The sequence below is a fragment of the Alexandromys fortis genome, unplaced genomic scaffold, assembly GCF_014885135.2.
Source record: "Alexandromys fortis isolate MF-2015 unplaced genomic scaffold, M_Fortis_MF-2015_v1.1 scaffold_6, whole genome shotgun sequence".
NCBI lineage: Eukaryota > Metazoa > Chordata > Mammalia > Rodentia > Cricetidae > Alexandromys > Alexandromys fortis.
In genome coordinates this window covers 12759618-12783577 of record NW_026067902.1, presented here as the reverse complement: position 1 = coordinate 12783577, position 23960 = coordinate 12759618, and the positions used below count along the sequence as shown (strand labels likewise).

The 23960-nt window shown below is 42.8% G+C and overlaps 1 protein-coding gene across 1 annotated transcript in view; it reads right to left on the bottom strand.

Moving 5' to 3' along the window:
- Atp8b4 (ATPase phospholipid transporting 8B4 (putative)) overlaps positions 1-23960 on the bottom strand; it is a 168797-nt gene that overhangs the window by 100016 nt on the left and 44821 nt on the right. The window contains exons 6-10 of the mRNA XM_050134452.1: positions 23200-23298; positions 22212-22273; positions 9618-9690; positions 4499-4569; positions 1034-1116 (exon numbers count right to left, since the gene is read on the bottom strand). Coding sequence (XP_049990409.1) covers positions 1034-1116; positions 4499-4569; positions 9618-9690; positions 22212-22273; positions 23200-23298 — 388 coding nt within the window. The remainder of the gene's footprint in view (positions 1-1033; positions 1117-4498; positions 4570-9617; positions 9691-22211; positions 22274-23199; positions 23299-23960) is intronic.

The window sequence follows — 23960 nt, the reverse complement described above, 5'->3', positions numbered from 1 at the left end:
TTCGTATTATAAACTTGCCTGGCCTTTAACTCAAGGGACATTGCCAAGACCCTTTATCTTCATTATTTCTCAGTAAACTCCAAAGAAAACATTTCGGAAGAGTAGACTTAAGTTCGTAAGACTCTTCAATAAATCAAAGCAACCTATGAGCGAATAGTGATCTCCAAAACCAAACTTGCAAGTGAGGAATGTTAAAGACAACTGAGGGGTGACAGGAAAGCCTCAGACTCCCTAGCGTGATGAGAAAACGCTACAATTAGAGTCTCTTTCTCTTTACTTTTAAAGGAATTCCTTTGTGGTCTTGGAACCATAACATGCAGCTATCTAGGGTGGCTGGTCTCTAGAGGCCTTCCATGGTTCTTAAGAAAATAATGTTAGCACAAGATACAGGCAGAAACATGGAGAAGCAAGGACCTGCTGAGGAAGCGGGTCTGGGTTGAATGAAATGATGATGATGACGATGACAGCGAGGGCAATGATGAAGATGATGCTGAGAACATGGTCAAAAATTTAAGGCACCTGACGGCTGACTGTAACTTGGAGATTCTCGTTGAACGTCTATGGGTTTCTAAACGGTATGCCATTATGCAAACTAGAGAAGGCTGGGCGGCAGGAGACCTATCTTCATGAGTCATCATCTGTGCCCTGGTTTTGTTACAGAACCATTGGATGAAAAGCCAGACCTAGAGCTGGAACTAAAATGCCAACCTGTTCACCCTCAGCAAGTCTGCACCAAGGAAGTCTGTTCCAGGAAGCAGAGGGCCGGCAAAAGAAGGGCACCGTGGGCAGAAGGGCATGAGATCCACAAAAGAAGACACGAGAATGAACTAGGTGGTGACTTACAAAGCCATGCTTGCCTTTAGCATGAGCGCATGGAGTGACAGCCATTCATACCGCAGAATTTATGTCCTCCCACTAATAAGGAAGAAGGAGAAGGAGGAGGAGGAGAAAGAGAAATGAAAATGGAATCTCAGATAATTTGTTCTTCACTTCCTTCTGGCTTGTAGCTATTTTGTGCATTTAAAGCACTTACCATCAAACTTTGCAAGGCTGCTAATATCTGCTCCCAGTTCTGAGGTGACAGGCAGCGCTTGACGGACTTTTAGATTTGTTTCCCTGTTAAATAAAAGACGTGACATGAATCTTTGGACATTAACTGTAGCACGAATAATAAAAACCCAGGGACAGAAACTGGGGTTCAACCTGAAAACCAGAAAAACAAGGCAGTCAAGCTACCAGAGAAGTCTTACCTCTACCAAGGCTAGGTGACCACAGACTAAGCAGCTAAGCTTCTCTCTCTTCCCGTTTTATATTCCTTCTAGTGCTGGGTTTAAAGGCATGGCTCCCTAGTACTGGGATTAATGGTGCAGGCCACAAAACCCTACATTTGTTTCTGTATTGATCTTGTGTAGCCCGGGGTAGTCTTGAATTCACAGAGATCATCATAGATCTGCCTCTATCTCCAAAATCCTGGAATTAAAGGTATGTGCCATCATTCCCTGACCTCTAGTGACTTTAGTTTTTTTGTTTGTTTGTTTGTTTTTTGGTTTTTGTGGCTTTGGAGCCTGTGCTGGCACTAGCTCTGTAGACCAGGCTGGTCTCGAACTCACAGAGATCCGCCTGCCTCTGCCTCCCGAGTGCTGGGATTAAAGGCTTGCACCACCATTGCCCGGCTGTGACTTTAGTTTTGTCTCTGTTCTTTGGGCAAGATTTATTTATTAAAATACAAATAATACACCTTTACACAGAACAATCCAACAACTTCTTACTAAAACAACTGTGTAGGGGCCAGCACACAAAATGTAAATGACAGGTTCCACAGAGCCTGGCTTTGAATGTCACTCACACACATACACATACCCCACATCACATCATCATAGCAGGTGTGTGTCTAGGATTCTGGAGCTGGCTTTCCACCCATAGCACACCTGCGTAACAACACAGAGATTTGCTTTGCATTTGTGTTCAAAAGAACACAGAAGAAAAACGGCCTCGTCTGAACCTACTCACATATCCTATATGAGCTATGAAACACACTGTAACTAGGAATACTGTTGCCAAAGGGAGGCCAACAGTATCTGCTGTCTGTGGAGCTTTGTTTGCAAAAGACAGTCACGGCTACTTCTAGAGTAGCTGAAATTTTAATGGGGAAAACTCTTGGGTGTTGGATGGCATGGCCAACACCCTGGGCAGATCCTAGCGAACTGCTCTCCTCAACAGGACCGCCTATCTAGTAGACAGACAGCAGACTCTGTTGCTAGTGGCCAGCGGGGACCATATGGCCATCACTCCTGTCTGGTGTGAAAGGAGGTGACACACCAGCTTCCCTGGAATTCTTCCCTCACTCCCTCTTCAGCAAACACTGATCTGTTTCCCAGGAAGCCATGTGACCTTTAGGACTAGCTGGTTTTGCTTGGCAACTTTCTCTGAAGAATCAGCCCCGTCACTGTATCTATTAATAAGTTGTTAATTTGTGTTACTGAGTAGTAGACCACCGCACCCCAGTTTACTCAGCCATTCACTTGAAAGAGATCCACGTTGTCTCCTTCCTGGTGTGCCCTAAGTATTCACTATAGAGTTTATGTAAACGTAAGTCTTTATTCCTCTGAATAAAAGTTCAGTTTGAACTTGCTGCGTTATGCGGTAATTTTATGTTTCACTTTTAAGAAACTGACAAATTATTTTTCCAAAATGAGCATCGCAGTTTACACGCCCTCCAGTAACAGGAGAGGGATTGTGCTTCTGCAAACCCTTGCCAGCTGTGGAGCTGTCACGGTCCTGGCGTTAGGCATTCCTATGGGACCTGTGTAACAGCATTGTGGCATTAACTTTTACGTCCCTAAAGATGTTGAGTACCTTTTCGTGTGCTTGGGTAGACGCTTTGCCTAAGTGTCTACCAATGCCATTTGCCTATTTTCTAACTAATGTTGCTTACATTTTTAGTCTTAAAGCATTTGTATATATTCAAGGTAATTCAGGAGACGCCCCCCTTCTCCCTCTCTCTTTCTCTCTCTCTCTCTCTCTCTCTCTCTCTCTCTCTCTCTCTCTCTCTCTCTCTCTTTCTCTCGTGTGTGTGTGTGTGTGTGTGTGTGTGTGTGTGTGTGTGTGTGTGTGTGTTGCTCTCTATCTCCACCCACTCACCCCCTGAAGAAACCAGCCCAGGGCCTTGTGCTTCTTAGGGGAGTGCTCTAGCACTGAGCTAAGTCTCCACTCTCCGTAACTCTTCTTATATCGAATCAAATAATTCTTTGAACTAGCCCAGATCTCAAAGTCTTTCTCCTACGTTTTTGCCTAAATTTCTTATAGTTTTATTCCTTACATTTGAATTCAATTTCCTTATGAGTTATAAGGCTAGTCGAGTTTTCCATTCCATAGTGAGTGCATAGTCTGTGCTTTTGAGGACTGGTCACTTCCTTTAAGTTGTCAAATGGACGTGTATACAGCTGTTTGTAGTATGTCTTCATAGTCCAGTTGCCATTTTCAGGAGGCTTTGTCCGTTTTCCACTTGTTAATGATATTGCTAGGCTGTCCCATCTTTCCTTGCTCTTTGTCAGCCTTTCTTGAGGTTTGTGGATGAACTGATATTTTCAGAGAACCAATCCGGTCCCGTTGTTTCATTTTGTCCTGTTTCGTATGAGTTTTTTTTTTTTGGGTGGGGGGTTACTTTTGACTTGGGGTTTATTTTGCTGTTTTCTAGATTCTTGAGAAGGAGTGGACAGTTGATTGGAGGCTCATTCTCCCTTGGTACATGAATGGCTTCAGTTACCCAGGCTGAACTGCTCTGGTATCTCAACATTGCAACAACCTGACAGGCACTGGCTAACACAGTGTGCCTCCTGCCGTCTGGTCGAGTCCCACGACCACTCTTTATCAGCTTGAGCAAGCTATCTGGCTGTCTGGCCCTTGGCTTCAAGTTCTGCAGTAGGTCTCATACAAGACCTCCATCAGGATTCCGTAACACCTGAGTCGCACACATACCGAGAGATGGTTCCTATCCTATACAAAGTGAGCAGCCAATGGTGTAAGCCGGACAATGGAAACCTCTGAAACTGACCGCTAAGTGCTCTGTAGCTGGACTCTCGAAGCCAGCGTCAAAACTGCGTTATATTCATCTCTCTTCTCTCCGTGTGTCGCTGGCCTTTCAAAGCCATCTCAGTCTTTCTTCTCAGGAACCTTGATTCCCACCCTCTCACTTCCTTAGAAAATTAAATTAAAACAAACAAAACCCCAAAAAGGAACCTTGCTGAATAGTCCAAGGGCAAGCTCACTCATGTTCGCATGTTTAGCATAGTGTTTGTGCTAAAGGGAAAGGTCGGTGTTTCCCAAATAAATTCAAGAGAAAAACTGTTTCAAAATGACTGCCAAGTAAATAATTAACAAGGGACTTTACAATTTAGACTTTTCTGTTTCACAAGAAAATAAAGAATAAGATTTGTCTTTCTTCTGAAGACGCTCAGGTTACGCGGCAGCCAAGCGGCTGCTCTGATCTAGTACTCACCCATCGAGCTCAGCTGTTTCAACATAGCAGAGCCCATGTGGCTCACTACTTGACAGGAGCAGCAAGTCGGCCTGGTTGAGAAACCATGACAGAGAGAACCTTAAGAATCAGGGCTGTTGAAAGGATGCACACTCATACCACAAGGACACTTGCTCAACTATGTTCATAGCAGCGTTATTCATAATAGCCAGAAACTGAAAACAATCTAGATGCCCCTCAACTGAAGAATGGATAAAGAAAATGTGGTATATTTACACAATGGAGTACTACACAGAGGTGGGGGGAGAACAATGGCATCTTGAAATTTTCATGCAAATGGATGGAACTAGAAAAAAAAAAAAAACATCCTGAGTGAGGTAACCCGGACCCAGAAATACAAACACGGTATGTACTCACTCCTAAGTGGATATTAGATTAAAGCAAAAGATAACCAGACTACAATCCACTGCTTCAGAGACGATAGTAATAAGGAAGACCCTAAGAGAGACACATGGATGGCCCAGGGAGGGGGAATTAGATGAGAGCTCCTGGGTAAACTGGGAGAAAGGAGGGGGACAGTATAGGGGAAGGGAGGGGAGATGAGAGGGAACAGGATGGTTGAGGGGGGAGAGGGATAGAGTGGGAGAGTAATGAAAGAGAGAGAGCCTGGGTTAGGGAGAAACCTGGTGCTAGGAAATTCCCAGGAACCCACAAGGATGACCCCAGCTAAGACTTCTAGCAATAGTGGAGAGGGTGCCTGAACTGGCCTTCCCTGTAAGGCCAGATTAGTGAATACCCCAATTATCATCATGGAGCCTTCACCCAGCAACTGATCCAGCAACTGACAGAACCAGATGCAGAGATCCACATTCAAACACCAGGCCAAGCTCCGGGAATCCAATGGAAGAAAGGGAGGAGGAAATAGATGAGCAAGGGAGGTCAAGATCTCAAGATCATGAGGGAGAAATCTACAGAGACGGCTAAGCCAAATTCGTGGGAACTCAGGAACTCTAGACTGACAGCTGTAGAGTCTCCATGGGACTGAACTAGACCCTGCAGATGTGGGAGGCAGTGGTGAAGCATGGACTATCTGTGAGGCACCTGGCAGTAGGACCCAGATCTATCCCAGGTGCATAAACTAGCTTATTGGAGCCCGTTCTCTATGGTAAGATGCCATGCTCAGCCTTAATGCAGGGGGAAGGAGCTTGGTTCTGCCCCAACTTAATGTGCCAGACTTTGTTGACTTCCCAGGGGAGCCCTTACCCATTGGGAGGAGTGGATAGGAGGTGAACTGAGAGGAAGGCAAGAGGGGGCGGGAAGAGGGGTGGGAGGCAGAATGGAGGAGAAAATGTAAAATGAAATTAAAAAATAAATTGAAGAAAATAAAGAAAAATGAGGGTTGTTGAAACCTCTCCCTCCTGCATCACCCCTGGGCAGCCAGGGAGCCTGAGCAACTGTGAGGAGGGAGGCAGGCTCTCCCACCCCTTGGCCCCTGCTGTCATGCCCATGGACCATCATGGTAGGAGCAGGGCTCCAGGCGACATGCAAATTACTAGTGATTTACGTTGATGTTTTTGAAAGTCATATGTAAATTCTAATTTTCTGGACTTAATCATTTCTAATGAGAAGCAGAAATCTCTTTTCAATAACTAAGCTAATTAGCGCTCCTTATGTGTTGGTATATGAACCGTTCGAAGCAGGGAAAGAGCAACGGAGGTGAGGAGAGGCAGATGAAACAGAAGGAACAGCAGAGAAAAGAAAGAAAAGCAAACAAGAGCGGCATGGAAGCGAATAGGAGAGATGAGGACAACAGGAAAACACGGGAAACAGGAGGAAACGTGGAGCCCGTGCAGAGAGCACAGACAGTGGCCTGGGAACCGTGGACAGGACCACTCAGATGCCGCACGGCTTGCATCTCCACAGTCCATTCTGCTTTAGAAAAGACATCATCGTTCAGTACTAGAATTCTGACAAGCTGGGGAACTTTCTTCCTCGAATTTGAATTTTTATTTTAAAATAAATATAATTCTGAAAAATTATATTTTAAGTAAAAATTATATATTTTTATTTATTTTATTTATTATTATATAAAAATAAAAATTATAAAAAGAACCGACTAACTTAAGTTTCAGCAGCTTGTTACGAAACTTTAGCCTATTGCTTTTCTACCTATGTCTGAATGATTAACAGCTCAGTCTCGAAAAATCTTTTTTTATTTTGAAAAGCATTGTAATTCCTTTATCTCCAAGTCTTAGGTGTTAAGTTCAAAATCAATCTATTCATTTAATTGTCTAGGTTATTTAAATTATCAATTAACATTAGGGTGGGGAAAATGAGTGTAGCTTTGTCTAAATGAAGGCTCTGTGACCTTGAGGAACGAAAGCCTTTGCATCACGGTGATTCCTCCCCAGCACTGGAGGAATTGCCACAGAAGCCAGTCAAGGCAGAAACTGCTTTAGGAACCCCTCAGTGTGTCTCACAGAAACTTACACAGAGACTGTGGCCAACTGTGAGCCACTTTTGGACCAAAGTTTACCTAATCCTGACCCCAGAAAGGAAATATCTGGGCTGAGGGGCAGATTCATCTTGACCCTGAGTGACTTATCTAAGTTTCAATATATTCCAGCAGAAGACAGGACAGCAAACACTCTTTGAGGCTGTGACTCTCCACCTTAGGGATAAAAGAACAATTTTAAATAAATCTAAAATGCCCTAATTGTAATCAGGTATTTACAATGCACAAATAAAGATGCCTTTGGTACCTGGTGCTACTTTGCTTCAAAACTCTGTATAGAAAATGCTGCAATATTCAGGAACGCTTTTCTGGTAAACAAGGGTCGGCTCTCAGAACATGCGACCAAGGTGCCACCGCCACCTGGTGGCCAAGTTCCTCAACCAGCTGTCACCCTTCTTCCCAGAGACTGAGACACACTTAACCTACCCTTAAGCCTCCCTGTCTCACTGTTCCTACTCTGTCTCCTGGATACCAACCTTCCTGCCTCTTCCTGTACCTTCTATTGTTGCCAGTGCCTGTGCTGTCTCCGGCCTTCCTCTCCTTGCCCGCTCCCTCTTCCCTGCCCCACTCCTAACAACTCCCTTAGAGGTGTTCTCAGTTACCATTAACGAGAGTAGTGGAGGGACGGGATTGGCAGTGTCCCAAGGCAGTCAGTCTCTCCAGGACACTCAGCAAAAATCCCGAGAAGGAGAACATCGCCCAAATTCCCCAAATAACTCAGCGCCTCTGAACCAAGTCATCTCACTCAAGGTTTGCCCGTGTGTAGCTATTCCACACCTATGAGTAGTTTGGGAAGCAAGCAAAGCTTTTGTAGACAAAGCACTATCATCACCAGAGACAACTGGTGTTCCTCCCTGCTGCCTGGAGTTAGGGCCTGCAGGAAAGGGGGTGTGCTTGTCTGGGGGGTGATATTCACAGATCTCTAGAAAAGACCAATTTAGGGTCTACTCCAGTTGTCTCCTTCTCTTTTAACCAAAGAGTCAAGCAGAGAAGAATAGAGAGTTTTAAAAGATGTTATCTTTCTTGCTGATAACACAGTTAGAGTCTGGGCTTTGGGACTGTGGACCAAAGATTCTTGTTTGTACTTTGCCAGAGGCAGAGATGAAGGGATGCAAGAAGGTATTGAGAGTGTGGGTTTGGTGCCATCCCTCCATCAGGGAAATAAGAGGATCTTAAGCATTCTCTCCCTAACATCTGCTGTGCCCAACGTGGAAACCACGAATCATATGTAGGCATTTGAATACAGAACAATTGAATTCAAAATACATTCTTACGTTTGCCTCCCGGGGCCCATTTCAAGGGAGGCACTGCAACGGTAAATAGAGACTTGACTCCAAGCCAGTTCCTTTAATCTTCTACCTCAACCCCACTACAGAGGATGCTCTTCTAGCAGGTGTCAACTCCTCCTGCTATATTCCCAATCTTTATTGAGTGGAAAATAAGCCAGACATGTCATTTAAGTCACATGAAATCAAAGTAAATCAATTATGAATGAGAACCTGGGAGACTATCCCATTGTTGAGGGGGTCCAAGCCACAGAGCAGAGACTTTATGACCTCTGTTTTGGCTGCCCTGACAACCTCTTGCTTATTTTTGTTTGGGTTCCCAGCTATTTTCCAAAACCTTAAGGTTGCCAGGTAAAAAGCCACCTGAAGTATGAACTCGTCCACAAATGGCTAATCCACCGGAAACTACTCTGCGCATGCTCCTCTGCACTCTGTGCAGTCTTTGCGCATGATCCTGGGCACTCTGCAGGGTTTGCGCATGCTCCTCTGCACTTTGCAGGCACAGACAGGTGCAATGGTGGGAAGCTGATTCTGAGAGGGCGTGTCCAGCACTCTCAACCGGGTTGTTGTTCTTTTAAAGAGATTTTAGGGCCATATTTTTCCATCATAAAATATCACAACCTTAACAATATAGCTTGATTCAGAAAAATTGCACACAACTCAAAATTTTTCATAAGTGATCTAAAGTATATTTTAATATATTATTTTATACTATGATAATTTTAATTTTTAGTTTCTGACCTGTACCATTTTATCACTATAAATTTGACTTTAACTGTAATTTTTTGTCTACATTTTAGTGAATAAACTTTTACTTAAGAAATTGCAAAAAGTGATTGCTTGCAAATATAAATTATGATGAATTTGATGTGCAAAATCCTCACTAACTCACCTTTTATCAGTTCAGAATCCTAACATGAATTTTATCTTTAGTGTCTTCTAAAATGTTGTCATTTAAGAACACTAATTGCAGTATTAAGAAATAGCATTCAAAGTGTATGAAAACAAACCATTTAGGGTACTTAGGAGCATTTTTAAAACTCTTATTTACATAAATAATTTACATATTGATTTAAATTGCTCTGTATTTGTATGTTTCCTTAAGGCAACAAACAGGGAGAGAATTCGCATTACTCTATGGCATTCTCCGCATTATCCAAGTTACCTTGTCACTGAAAGCAGTGTCTTTTAAAATATTTATAATTGAGAATTTATAATGCATAATGCTACCTTTCTTGGTGACTCTAGATTATTACAGATTTACTAAATTTGCAAATGCAAATACTTCCGTGTGTGTTGTGCTGATCTGAGATGGAGTCACACAATAGTGAATACTCACAGCAACAAATTGGTTATTTTCTAATTTAATGATGTCTCCAACTTTAACGTTCATCCATTTTTCATTCTGCAACCTGAGAAAAGAACAGAAATATTTTGTTCAGCAATGGAGCAGACTAAAAAGTATTACCAAAGGTTATATCCATATGCTGTAATGGAGCAGGAGAACCAGAGGAGCCTTTTCTAAAATGGGAAATTCCAGGGATGCATTCACAACCAATGAGCAATGTGGGTGTCACAGAGGTTAAATAATCTGTCTGTGGATATCCGGCAAAGTAGTGACGTACCTAGACAAAGCTCAAAATGCCTAACTCTTGGCTGAGGGTCTGTGAAACCCAGCCATGAGGCCAGCTCGATGCCACCTCCGTGGTCTCTCGGAAAATCCAACTACTTGCATTCCTTTCAAGTTCTCAGCTAGCAAGTACAAAAACAGCCAACAGCACTTCCATTATCCCAGAAGTCACTTAACGCGAGACAAAAATGAATGAGACAATAGCGCAAAAGAGAACAGTCTAGGGCAATAGGTAAAATGCAAATAAGAGGAAAGTTATATAGAGGACAAGAAAGACAGGTGGCAAAAGAATGCCTGAAAGACCGAATCCAGTAGCCACAGTGCTGCTGCCGAAGGTGGCTTTGGTGGCATTCTACCAGCCTAAGACTAGCGGCTCAGAACAGGGGTCAACAAGCTGCAAACTCTCTTTGAAGCTTGTGTAGGCCATGGAGTCCCGAGCCTACTCTTCAAGTTTACAAAGGGTTTAGGAGGACCAGCAAGTGTGTTTATTGGATCAAGCCTTGGGGGACAAGTGAGTCAGGGCTGCCCAAAGCCAGTCAGGCTTGGAAGAAACCGACCACCTGCGGCTGGATACTGCGCCATTGCTCCTGCCTTCCAAAACAAACTTCTTGAAATGCAAAGCTGCTTGGCTTTCCAATCAATAGTCCTCCTGCTGCTCCTTAGAAATCCCTTCCTAGAAGCAAAGACTGTTGGGACAGGAGAGGTGTCCCTAGAAAGCCAGGTGAATTCTGCTGGGCAGCTTTTCAGAACTGGCCCAACAGACCTGCTTTAGAGACTGGAGAATAGATTTAAATATTTATCCAACCGTGAAATGCGCCTCCCACTGTCAACCCTGCTGGGTCATTTGGCTCAAGAGCTCAAAGGATTGTTCTTTAATATGGATCCAAGTACATGTTGTTCTGGAAATTTCTCAGCTGTAGCATTTGTTTTTTTGTCTCTAGCCAAAATTAGAACACTTTTTTTTTTTTTTCAGTGCCATGCTCGGCCGTAGTCTCTAGCCCGGTGACTCTGAGAACGGAGGAAGGTTTGTGAACCTCACTTGTCTTTCTCTCTAAGGTACAGAGTATTGCTGTTTATTTCTCCTGGGGACTTCCCCCTTGCTCAGGGGACTGTCTACTGGACAGACAGCATGCTGGAGTAGAGAAACCTTGCATAGCTTATGACAACTGCGATGGTTCTGAGATGCTCCGCAGTCTCTGTGGAAGGTGTCTGTTTTCGGGAGAAGCTAGGACTATGTTAAGTTTCGTTTCTAAATTCTACACCTCCCACTTCCCCGTTCTACCCTCACTTGAGTTTCAGATGCAACCAATTATTTTACACACAAGCACACACTTTGTAACACTTGGGATGTTATTGCTATGAGTCTGGAATTTGAATGTAAATCGTCTTACGTTTAAAGTTGTTTCCCGTAGCAACACTGTGAGTGGTTATGTTAACTAATCCTCATGACAGCCCTTGAGCTGGGTCCTGTTTCAACTTGAATTTGACAAGACCCTGGGATTCAGAGAAGTTGGGATCTTTGGGATTCAGAGATCTTTTCTCTATCTGGAGAATCTATTTAAAATTCAGGCACCCACATACTTTGACGTAGGCATCCCACTTTAAAGAGCCGACGATCTGAGAAGGTAAACATGGGCATACAAAGATGATCAGGGCAGCATTATTTACAGAGCTCAGCAGACACTCCTAATATTCCATGTAGAATTGTTTCATCATATATCATACATGTTCAGCAGTATTAAGTGCTATCACATGCATATTCAGCAGAATAGTGTAACCAAGAGAAGCTGGGTCTAAACGTGCTGACGTGAAATGGGTCTGAGTTCCATTGTTACTTAAAAGAGGACTGTTCAGAAGCCTGTTCGTGCATGGCAAGATCCATGTGTTGAGACAGGGGTGTTCTTATACAAGTTTTTTTTTAACGTTTTCTTTTATTTTTTGAGATTGTAATATAATTACGCCATTTTCCCTTCCTTCTCTTCTTCTCCCAATCCTCACATATACCTCCTTCCTCGCTCTCTTTAAAATTCATGATCTTTTTTCTCATTAATTGTCATTACATGCGTATATGTACATGTATATGTATATACATATATGTGCCTAAATACGATATGCTCAGTCTGCATGCTACTTGTATGTATGTTTTCAAAACATTGGTTTGGATCACCAATTAGTGTACTCTTCCCTAGGGAAGACTCTTCCCCCCCAGTCTCAGCATTCCTTAGTAGCCTGTAGTTCTTCATGTAGTCATGAGGCTTGGGAACTGTCCCACGTCATTGTTAGTGTGGCCGTTGGTGTCATCCTTGTTGAGCTCCTGCTTAGGGAGTCATGTTGGTGAGACTTCGCCGCTCTAACTTCTGGCACTCTTAGAAGATGCAGTCTCACAGCAAATTCCCTGGTCTTCTGGCTCTTACAATCTTCCCCTCCCCTTCTTCAGTGTTCCCTGATCCTTAGGTGGAATTGTCATATTGCAGATATTACATTGGCCCCGGGCTCCACGACTGTGTATTTTAATTAGTTGTGGTTTTCTCTAACAGTGTCCATTTGTTACACAGTTCAGTTTCCTTGATGAGGGGTAAAAACTACACTTACTCGTGGGAATAAAGACAAATATTCAGAGTGTAGTTAGGGGTTGTGATGGCTTAGTAAAAGCAGTGGTTGTAGGTTCTCCTCTCAGATTCCTGACTTCACTAGCGCTGGGTGGTTGGCTAGGTTTCCAGTCCCAGGCATGATTTCCCTCTTGCTGAGTGAGCCGTAAGTCCGACTAGATACCTGTTGGTTACTGCCAAGGTGTGTATGTCATTCCTGCACCCTTAGGGCTATCTGCCATGTGATCATTGTTTACATATATATTTTAACATGTTGTTCTGGTTTAATTCTGTTGCTATGAGAAGGGTATTGGATCCCCTCGAACTGGAGTTTCAGATGGTTGTGAGCCACCATGTATGTGCGGGAAATTCAACTTGGGTCCTCTAGAAAAGCAGTCAGTCCTCTTAACCTCTTGGCCATCTCTCCAGCCCCATGAAAGCTTTCTTTACATGTAAGTGGCAAGGCTTCAACTAGAACCCAGCTTTAGCTATGAAATACATACCATTAATAAATCTACATTTATTGCTCATCTTACTTTGCTTTCTGTATTAAGTATATCTGACCTGTTTAAAAGTGTAGAAATGGGGCATGCCAGCAGTAATGATTAAAAAAAAATCACCTTTCAGTGGTTTGATATGGTTTGCTCTACTCTGAGAACCAAATGTTTCTGGACGCAACATCCCTGATTTCTTAACACAAAATCTAACTAAAAGTAACCCCAAGAGATTATGAACCTTGTTCCTTATTAGATCTGCAGTCATATTTAGTGCTAAACAGTTTCTAAGAAAAAAATGTTTTAATTCACTTTAAAATAAATTGTGATGTTTATCTTCTTGAGTTCCTCAGAAACAGACTAACGGAGGGTAAAATCCTTGAGTAGCTGACCACCCACCAACATGTGATGTCATCTTTCGTTAATGAATTCAAGACCACCCTAATATGGCCAGAATCATCGCTGGAAGCTATACACAATGCTTCATGTCAGGGCTATAAGGGCCATTAGGTATAAACTATATATATCCAATAATCTAGAAATAGTGGAAAATAGAAATCTGGTTCTTAAATAGATACATATAAATCATTCTCGACCTCTAAGACTTGAAGCACATGGATACTCTTCTAGCCCCAATGAAGAGCACCTGCACTTTAGAAAAATGACCTCACTATTAGAGTGTTGGCCATGCGTTTGTCATCAGTGGTCCAGTGAGAAAATTGATAGAGCTGAGGGATCGTCTAATAAAGGATGTATGAACTTTCAATCCTCAGGATATTCCAAGCTTCCCCCATGTACAGTGAGCTCATCAGGAAACTATATGCCTGGACTCTATTATGCTGATCCCTCTAGACTTGTCTTCTCAGAACCATGACTTCAATCAGGATTTACTGGGGGTCACAAGTGAAATATTTCTCTCGCTGAGGCTTCAGCCATTACATCATCCGCATTTCTCTCAGCACCAGGATAAATCACCCTGGTCATGAGCACCAGATAATACATCTGTCCATTGGGCCATCCGTTTTGTATCCTCGGCACCTCTGTTATGAGGAGAAACAGCGTTTAAGTTCATGTTCCCAATGTATAGACAAGTCATAGCGGATCGTTTAAACAAAAACTAGAAAATTGCACTAAAGGACTCTGTCTTCTGAAGATAACAGATAATCTTGATACCTGACCATACAAAACTCTGTTTAGAGAGGATTAGAGGCTGGAGTTAATTTTTTTTTTTATTTTGTACTCCAAGAATAAAATACTGGCTTCCTACTTATGACAGAAACCATGTAAAATGCTAAAAAGAGTACATGTTGTAGGACTACAAAGCATACACCTTACCACTAATCAACCATGGGACTTTGCTCAAGAATTCGACTGAAACTTGAGTTTATATCTATGACATGTGAACTGTCACCTGACAGCCTTTCACAGTATCTGTTAGATTGCATAAACCCAGCTGGCGCTTAAACAGTCATCTTCCACGTCATTTGTGACCCTCAAATGAGACAAATTCTTAAAAAGTATTTCTAAACTGTAAAGTAATGCATGCATCTAAAGTGCTGCGGCTATTTTTATTATTATTAGACACTTCGTCATAAGGATAGCAAGTTGATTTTTATTGTGAGTCCTTGAAGGAGCCATCTGGGCTCACTGTTGGTGCCGTGGTAACTGTTTGTGTTTTCTCCCATCAGGATTTGTCACCACCAATTCAATCAGAGACTCTCTCATGACAGTTAGGATTCTACGGCCATAACTAAATAAATAATACTTTTTTATTCATCACGGTTGATGGCCCTTTTTTCTCTACTCTCTCTGCTTTATATCCAGAACAATAGATTCAGGTGACTTTGTTTTACCTGCTAGTCATTCTGCTGTGGTTTAGAAGCACCCACCAAAGACCCATTCATTAAAGAGCTGGTCACAGCCTGTGGTGCTACTGACAGGCAAGGAAACTTTTAGTACACGGAGTCTAACAAAAGTAAGGTAGGTCACTGAGGGGGAATCTTGAGGAGGCAATTAGGATCCAGACCCATACCCCAGTTTTGCTTCCTGGCAAAGAAGAAGGGAATGATCTCCTCCTGCACACTCCTGTCTTAGTTTTCTAAGCCTCACTGCAGGTCCAGAAACAACAGAGTCAGCGAACTATGGGCTAAAAGGCCTTGCTGCCTTTTTCTTTGCTCTTTCACGTGTCTCATCCTCTAGAAGAGGTAGGGCCTGGAAAGGGGCTCCAGGTAGAAGCACTTGCCACAAATCATGAGGACTGAGTGTGAATATCAATGCACACATAGCAAGCTGTATGCCCTACAAACATCTGTAACTACAGCACCGAGGGAACCAACATCCTCTTCTGGCCCCCATATGCACACAAATACACACACACACACACGTGTATACTCACACAGGCACACACTTGCACACATAATTAAATCATGAAAAAAACCAAAAATGTGAGGATGAATACAAATATCAAGAAGTTGTTGACAGCTATCAGGAGGTAATATGTGTGTGTGTGTGTGTGTGTGTGTGTGTGTGTGTAAAGATTCATTGTACTATTCTATTGTGTACCTATGTGTTTGAAAATCCGACAAAAAATATAAGGTGATGATGAAGACAGACAGACAGACAGATAGATGATTGATTGATTAATTGGTAGATAAATTACATACACATAAATTATATATATACATAAATAAATAGATGATTGATAGATTTGATTGATAGATTTTTAAAGATATATAGATAGATTATAAATAGGCAATAGATAGGTGATAGATCAATGATAGATGATAGATAATCCTACTCATGCTTACGGCCTTCACTAATACAAGCAAAGTTTATGACATTGCCATCTTACCTGGATATAACCTGACTTTCTCTGCTATCCAGTATCTATGGAGCAACCAGAGAAATGTCCATGTTTTCCCTACAGTTTCCATGTCCAAGGCTTCCGTGGCCTCTCATGACACGTAACCTAAAACTGAAGTTAGCATTCTTCACAATTACCCATAAGAAATGTATCTTGACTGAGCACAGTTACTCATGCCTGTAATCCCACCACTTGGAATTCTGAAGCAGGAGGCTAACCACAAGTTTGAGTCTATCCTAGGCTGCACAGTGAGTTCAAGAACAGCCTGGGCTATAGAACGAGACCCTGTCTAAAACATAAAAATAGTAGCTGGCCTTTGTTAGCCCCTCAGAACTCTCCTTTATCCAGTACCCCAGCATTGATGGGGACCTTATGACTACCCAGCTCATTTCCAATCTGGGGCTTTTACACTTCTTATGACTTTTACCCATGATCTTGCCATAACTATCTCCCTCTGAAACAAAATCTTACCTCTGTCAAGAGGCCATCATATCCACCCCCACTAACTCCCTGCCTCCAGCCACTACCCAGGGCATCCAACCCCAATAACCCCTTGAGTCCAGTTGGTGCTGACCACACGTGCATTGGGGTGGAGCCATTCACTCAGACATGGGGAACCTGAAATCACATTGTTTATTCACATGACTATCTTTCTCATTGGAAAGCAGGCTAAGGCTGTCTGGCTACTTGCTTCTGTAGGAGTGCACCTGCCATGCTGTGAGTTTGGGAGATATTTGCTGAGCGGAGTAACGATGCATGTATAGTCATTCACACACGTGTACGCATTTACACAGTTAGCTCTGGAACAAATGTAAGAAACACTTTCATATGACTGTTCTTACTGGTGAGACCTAAGACAGTATGAGAGAGATAACACAGAGAAAAGCAAGAAGCGAGGGGCGCTGTGGATGGCTACGACATAAAACACACCAGGTTGGAGAAGAACAGCATTGTTCTTTTTTTTTATAAAGAACAGATTTCAGATTTACATTTCACATGGGCAAAGAGTCAAGCTGCATCTCTAATAGATCATGTCCTTCATTCTTCTGTTTCCAGATTCTCCAGAATAATCTGTGCCTTGAAGGCACCCTGCTAGCTGAAAAGGTGAGTGTGTTCTCCTGAACTCCACATATAAGGAGCACCTTACTGTCAGCCAAGCTTGAACTAAGAAAGGGATTGAGGTATCAGTCAGTTCTTAAGAGGCTGACAAGGAAGAGTGCTGAAGAGGACTGAGTTCTAGACTGAAGTGCTGCGCACTACGGTGGCATTTACGGTTGCCATGGCAGCACAAAAGTTGATGGGAAGAGCTAGAAGGAAAGAATGTGTTGGAGTTCTGAGAAGGCCAGTGTTCTGGTGTGGCTGGAGGGGGTGCTAGAAAGACGAGATTAGCCAGAGGCCACTCTGGCAGGAGTGGGTGGAGAAGCTTTAAAATAGGAATGTGTTTGATGGAGAAATGCCACTCAAGCCAACGGGAACCTTTAGGTAACACCCTAGAATACAATATTGATTTCTACAGGAGGAATGTTTTTAGAAGACAATGTTTAAAATATATTCCCTCACAGAACACAAAGAAATGAGGGTCAATGTTAAATAATGAGTATAAATAGGCAAGTCACAGAAAAAAGAAGAAATGAAAAAAAAACCAGATAAATATGCTGGAAAACTAGAAATCAGGTGTGCAAGACCAATCTCCACACTTAACAGATTGACCCAGGCTTTTAAAATCTAATGCTCAAAGTCATGGTGATGCTGTTGGAAAGCTGCATCCATTCGTTCAGATAAGAGGATAAACGTCAGATAGCAGGATGGCATAAATGCCCCGGAAATGAACTCAACAACACGGGATGCCAGAAGGGATACACTGCAGGTACAGAGAGAGAGGGGATGAAGAAAGAAAACGAAGAAGCAACAGTTAGTCCCCAACACAGTAGGAACGGGCATCCCTGCCAGGCTGGCTGCAGAAAGAGTGGCAATCCCTTAGCCGCATGAATTAATGCCCAAGGAAAAATAAGTCTTTCGAAATTCCCTTCTGTAATGAAGGGTCGAGTGTAAAAGCAGAAAGGCCAACCAAGAAAATCAGATGCTTGCTGAGTTCTCCATCCGGACAAAAAGTAGCACAGACCCTGGTGCCCGCAGCATATGGAGGAGGGGACATGTCCCTTTCCCCATTTTTAATTTGTCTTGTTCCTATATGTTTAAATATATACTATACTACTTGTTTGTTAAAATTCCAGCAGGAAGTGTTATGTGGAAGAAAGCAAATTTCCCTCTGAAATCAGGCACCTAGCAATGTAAGTCCAGGCTCCCAGATTCCAGACTATAGTTCTACTGAGCCAGTGTTTGCAGAGCCGACAGACACCCCTCCACTGACGCTGATAGAGACAGTGAGCAGGCTGCAATCAGGGCCAGAAATTTCCAACAGACACTTCATAATTAAGTCTAGAAAGGGGGGACACAGTTCTTTCCTTTTGGCAGGAAACAATATTTTTTATATTCTAAAACTATTTACAGTTCATATGGTTTCCAGGCCCCTCTCCAGAAGCAAGGGCCTCATCCCCCTGCCTGTCTCAGCGCCACACATGGGAATCCTCAGGCAGCCGGCCAGAAGAGCATTTGATTTGAAATGAAGCCTTAAAGTTAGTAGTGTGAAGGGGAAGCCAATCTGAACACACACGCCTGGAAGGGACAAGGACACCAGATGAGACCAGGGGTGAATATGAACTGTCAGCCCTACAGTTTAGGAAGCCTTGCTAAGGGGAGCAAGGTCTGTAGTACAGGCACCATGGGCCATCTCTGCCCTCCATGCCGGTGACTAGAGCCAAGCCAGCCTGGTAGTTTTAGCTGTCTGCCATGCTGTACCATTTTTCCTCCGTTGCTAAGAGTCCATTTCATTCCTCCAGCAACAGGCAGTTCCCCCATCCACGGCTCTCCTCGGGTTTCCTTATTTTAACAACTGGTCAGTCGCACCTGCCAGTCATTTTCTCAGCCAGGACATATCCCAGCTTCTCCTGTGTTTGGATCTAATCTAGAAGTCACTGGCCTGCTATAGGCGTTCTCTGGCTGTAGTAACAAATCACCCTGCATGTGTAGCCTAAAAGAGAAGAATGCTATTCTCTATGTCAGAAACTTGAAACCTGAAAGCAAGGTGTCAGCAAAAACAGAATCCCTCAAGAGGCTGGAGGAGGTGTGGGGGGGGGGAGGTCTGCTTTCCCTGATAGCTTCTGGTGGCCCTTGAGTTCCTTGCTGTGGGGCTGGGTAGCTTGAATACAGGCCTTCATGGGCACATGGTGCTCCTCTCTCTATCCCAAGAGACTTGCGGTTGAGTCTAAGACATACCGTGATCCAGCATCACCTTATCTCAACAACTTAATTATACCGCAAAAAACAATTTTCTTTCAAATAAGGCCACACCCATGGGTTCTGATGGTGGGAGGCAGATAGGCTACAAAGGCAGCAGAATATAGAATAATGGCAATTGTATCCAAAGAGAACATTGCACAGTGGAGAGAAACAGAAACAGCAAAGGCAAAGGAAACAGAAAAGTGCAACAGATGCATGAAATATGAATCACTTGAGTCTGGGAAGCAAGATCAAGAAAACGTCTATATTTTATTTATATTCTTCATTTTCTACAGTTTCTCTCCGTAGTAGACTGGCCATGTGTTAATTTAAAATTCATGGAGAAAATGAACCCATTAAGAGTATCTCGGGGAACTGAAGGCAGAATGATCCAATAATAGACAGTTTTAGTGAGGAAATGCTGGTGGGGGTAAGTAGTCAATCTTATACTATCAGGATATTGCTTTGCTGTAGACAGCCTTGAGTTCAGACTGAACAAAAGTATATTTCTCAAGTTAATATTCTTACATCCCTAAGGTCTTTGGAGTTTGGGTTTTCAAAGGGAATTGGGAACCTCAATCTATCACTTTTTGTAAAGAAGAAAAATGAGCCAAATTCCAAAGCTTACACGGGATCTGCGGCTTGTTTGACTCCCATCGTCGCCCATAATAAGGGCACTCGTTACGACAGCAATGGGGTCCAGTTGGAGCCAAGAAAGACTCAAGCCAGACTTAGTGACAAAGTGGGGTCACACATGAGCCCCAGATGCTGAGAAAAGACAATGGGCCCGCCGCACTGAACCCCAACACTGAAGGGGGAGGAGAGTAAAAGACCAGAAGACATTTCTGAGGTGGGGGAAAGTTGGAATCTCATATTGTTTGCTGAGGGGTATGGGATATGAGCCTCCTCTACAGGGGTCAACTCCTCCCCCCTCTCTGAGGCTATTGTGTGAGTGGCTCTTTGAGGGGCTTTAACAGGTCTCTGTGCTATATAAACCTGAGAAGAAAATAGGGCTGCTACTGAAGACTCCGTGTGCAGAGCTTTGAAGGGGCGATGGTTCCCTGTTATAGCAAGATGTCCTCATCTGGGGAAACAGTTGCCCTTTGGAAATTCAACCCTTAAAAATCCCACCTATGCAGCACGGTCATTGGATATGATGGAATACTGTTATAATAACTCTAACAACTTTGTGGCTTGCACACAGGAGTCAGCCCTTTGGCAAGCAGCGCCTTCTGTCCTCAAAGCTGAAAAACAGAAACTGCCCAAGAAATGAACAAGACAAGACTTTGTAAAAATGCAAGTAATTTTTTGAAGGTGAAACTTATTTTGAAATACTTTTATTATGAATTAGCAAGAAGAGGTCAAGATAAATTTTATATTTGTATTTTCACTGCATCCAAACAGCACTTCAAACTCTTCCCATGACTTTACTTTCAAATTCATTGTTAAGTTCATGAAAATACGTCTCGTTGACATTGTTTTTGTAAAACAAAATTATTCTTCTCAAGTTTTCCTTACAAATCTGCAAGCTCTTTATACAGGTTATATGATCACAATGGTATGATCGTAATGTGGTCGTATGTAATCAGAATGGTGTGACTATAATGTAATCATATGTGATAGGAATGGTCTGATCATAAGATGATCATATGTGATCACAATGGTATGACTATCAAGTGATCCACAATGGTGTGAACATAATGTGAATATATATGATTACAATGATATGACCATAATGTGATCACATGTGATCCCAATGGTGTGACCATACACAAGCAATTTAGATAGCTGGAGGTAAAAAGTACTCAGACTGTCTTCTCCCTTGTATGAACTGAAAGTCTCCATTACAATCAAAGTAAGATGATGTAACTCAGTGGAGGGTGTATCAATTCTCCCATGGGATCAAGAGTCCCAGTCTTCCATTTAGAAGATACACAGAGACATACTCAATGTGTATTATCAGCAGACATGCTAAATCCATGATGTCTGAGTTTGTTGTTACTGCAGGTCCTCAATCAGAAAGTGTAAGAGCCTATCAGGAAGCAGTATAGAAGTGGAGGAAAGAAAGAATGTCAGAGCCAGGGGATAGAGGAGATGTGCAGCAAAAAGATGTCTTCTGGGGGTGACACACCATTGCACTCATGAGCTATCTTCATCTACACAAGACTTGCACAAAATTGGGCCCCCAAAATGTTACCATAGATGGGATGGATGGTTTTACTGCTGAATTCTACAAATCTTTTAAGGAAGATTTAATACTAACACTTCTCAAACTTTTGTATAGAATAGGAAAGGAACACTACCAAACTCATCCTAGGATGCCATTATACCTCTGATGCCAAAACCAGACAAAAAGAAAACCATAAACCAATCTCCCTGATAGACACGGTCTTCAACAACATGCTTTCCAGCTGAACTCAAAGTCACATTAAGAAGATTGTTTTCCATAAGCAATATGATTTCACCCCAAGGATACAAGATACAGTCAATACAGCACATTAGTAAATACAATAAACCACATTTAATTCCTGCATTTGGGAGGCAGAAGCAGGCAGATCTTTGTGAGTGCAAGGACAGCCTGGTATGAAGAGGGAGGTCTAGAACAGCCAGGGCTACACAGAGAAAACCTGTCTCAAAAATAAACAAATAAGGAAGAAAAAAAAGAAACAAGTTCTGCTGAAACCAGGAGCAAGCAGAAGACCGTTCAGGATAAAAAAGGCTACATATGAAAAACCTATAATTGGCATTATAGCAATTCCCAGCACTCAGGGAGGCAGAGGCAGGAGGATCTCTGTGAGTTCGAGGACAGACTGGTCTACAGAATGAGTTCCAGGACAGTCAGAGATATACAGAGAACCCCTGTCTGTCTTCCATAAAAATAAACTGCCAAAGAATTAATTTCTAATAAATTATAGAAGGACAGAAATATACACTATTAAACTAGAAAGCCACCAGTCACTGAGACCTGTTTGGGAGCCCCCAGAGCTCTTACTAAAAGCCCACAGAACGAGTTTCTTACTTGCTGTTGATTAGTACTTTCGACTGCCGGTTATTCACTTGATTATCACTCCGATGACGAAACTGGAAAATCAGAATTCAGGCAAGAACATCTTAAGTCATACTTTGTCGATCCTAACAGCAACACTGGGCTCATTCTCAGTTCATCTGTTCAGACAATGTGCTATCCGTCTAATGTGAGCACAGCTTGCGCTTGCTTTGAGCAGTCTATGGACAGCTAATCAACACTCATTTCCCTACATCTCATCCTGGCAGATGCATCACCACGGAAATCCTGTGTGTGTGTGTGTGTGTGTGTGTGTGTGTGTGTGTGTGTGTGTGTGTGCTAGACCCACAACTCTAAATCCTTACACATTTCTAGTTGTTTCTAAGAAGGCAGCAATGCCATTTACCTCACAGTCCAGAGACAACCATACACAGGTTTTGAGAACTTCAACCCGGAACCAGTTCCTGTTTCTCTCACATGCGCACAAAGTCACCTCAGCATATTAGTACGCACACACACACACACACACACCCCATGAACAGGAGCGCTTTCAGGGACTTGAAGTCTCAATTTCATAAAGTTTAATAGGAGTGAGAAATTTTCCTTTTGTATTTCAAAATGAAGTGTGTGTGTTTGTACATACACGTGCACACACATGCACCACTTTCTACTGCCATCAGACCTCTTTTTCAACCTCAGATGCTATAGGTTCACTGTGTACACTGAAATGTGCTCGGCACTTTATCAGGAGACAGAAACGTAGCACATTAAGATAAGTGCGCTATCCGTATGTGTGGGGGCTGTTTTAAGCGACTCATACCAAATTGTGGGTTTGTTTTAAATTTTACATGCAACAACTGTGGGAAAACATCCCGTAAATCAACTTGGTAATTCTAAATCTTTCCCTCTGCCTCATGCTTGACTACCCTTCAGCAGCGCTGGCTGGGTTCCCACTTCCGGTTTGACACTGAGACATCAAGCTTCCTCAGGAGCGAATACCCACATAGTCGTCGGTAGCATCCTTGACAGCTGTCATGGAGATCACCAGGACCAGAGGCACGATGGTGGTGAACCAGGTCAGGGAAGAGATTTCTGGAATGAGCTGAAACGAGCATTTCCAGACATTTAAGGCATTTTAAATTGGGAAATACATCTCCCAACCTACAACACTTACATAAATAAATTGGCTTATGTTCAGCTATTTGTACAAAAGTAACCTCGCTAAAACAATTCAATTACATGCATTCAACTGCAAAACATATAGAGAAATGCCTTCCTGCCAATTTTCAGATTATCTGTGGTGTAGGAGGCCCTTCTGTGTTTGTGTTGCTTTCATTGGTTATTAAAGAAACTGCCTTGGCCTAGTTGATAGGGTGGAACTCAGGTAGGTGGGGAAGACAGAACAGAATTATGGGAGGAAGAAAGCAGAGACAGGCAGATTGCCATGGTTCTCCTGCCCAAGAGGGACGCTGGTTAGACTCATGCAGGTAAGCCATAGTCAAGTGGCGATACACATTAATGGAGATGGGTTAAACTAATATGTGAGAGTTAGCCAATAAGGGGCTGAAAATAATGGGCTTGGCAGTGTTTTAAATAATGCAATTTCTGTGTGATTATTTCAGATGTAAGCTATCAGGGTGGCTGGGACAAACAAAGGGCCCCCGTGTTCTCAATACAACAATCTGACAAAAATTAAAAATAAATAAAAACTTGAAGCTAAGTGAGAAGCCAGCTCCTGAGCTCCTTCACAGCACACATCTGTTG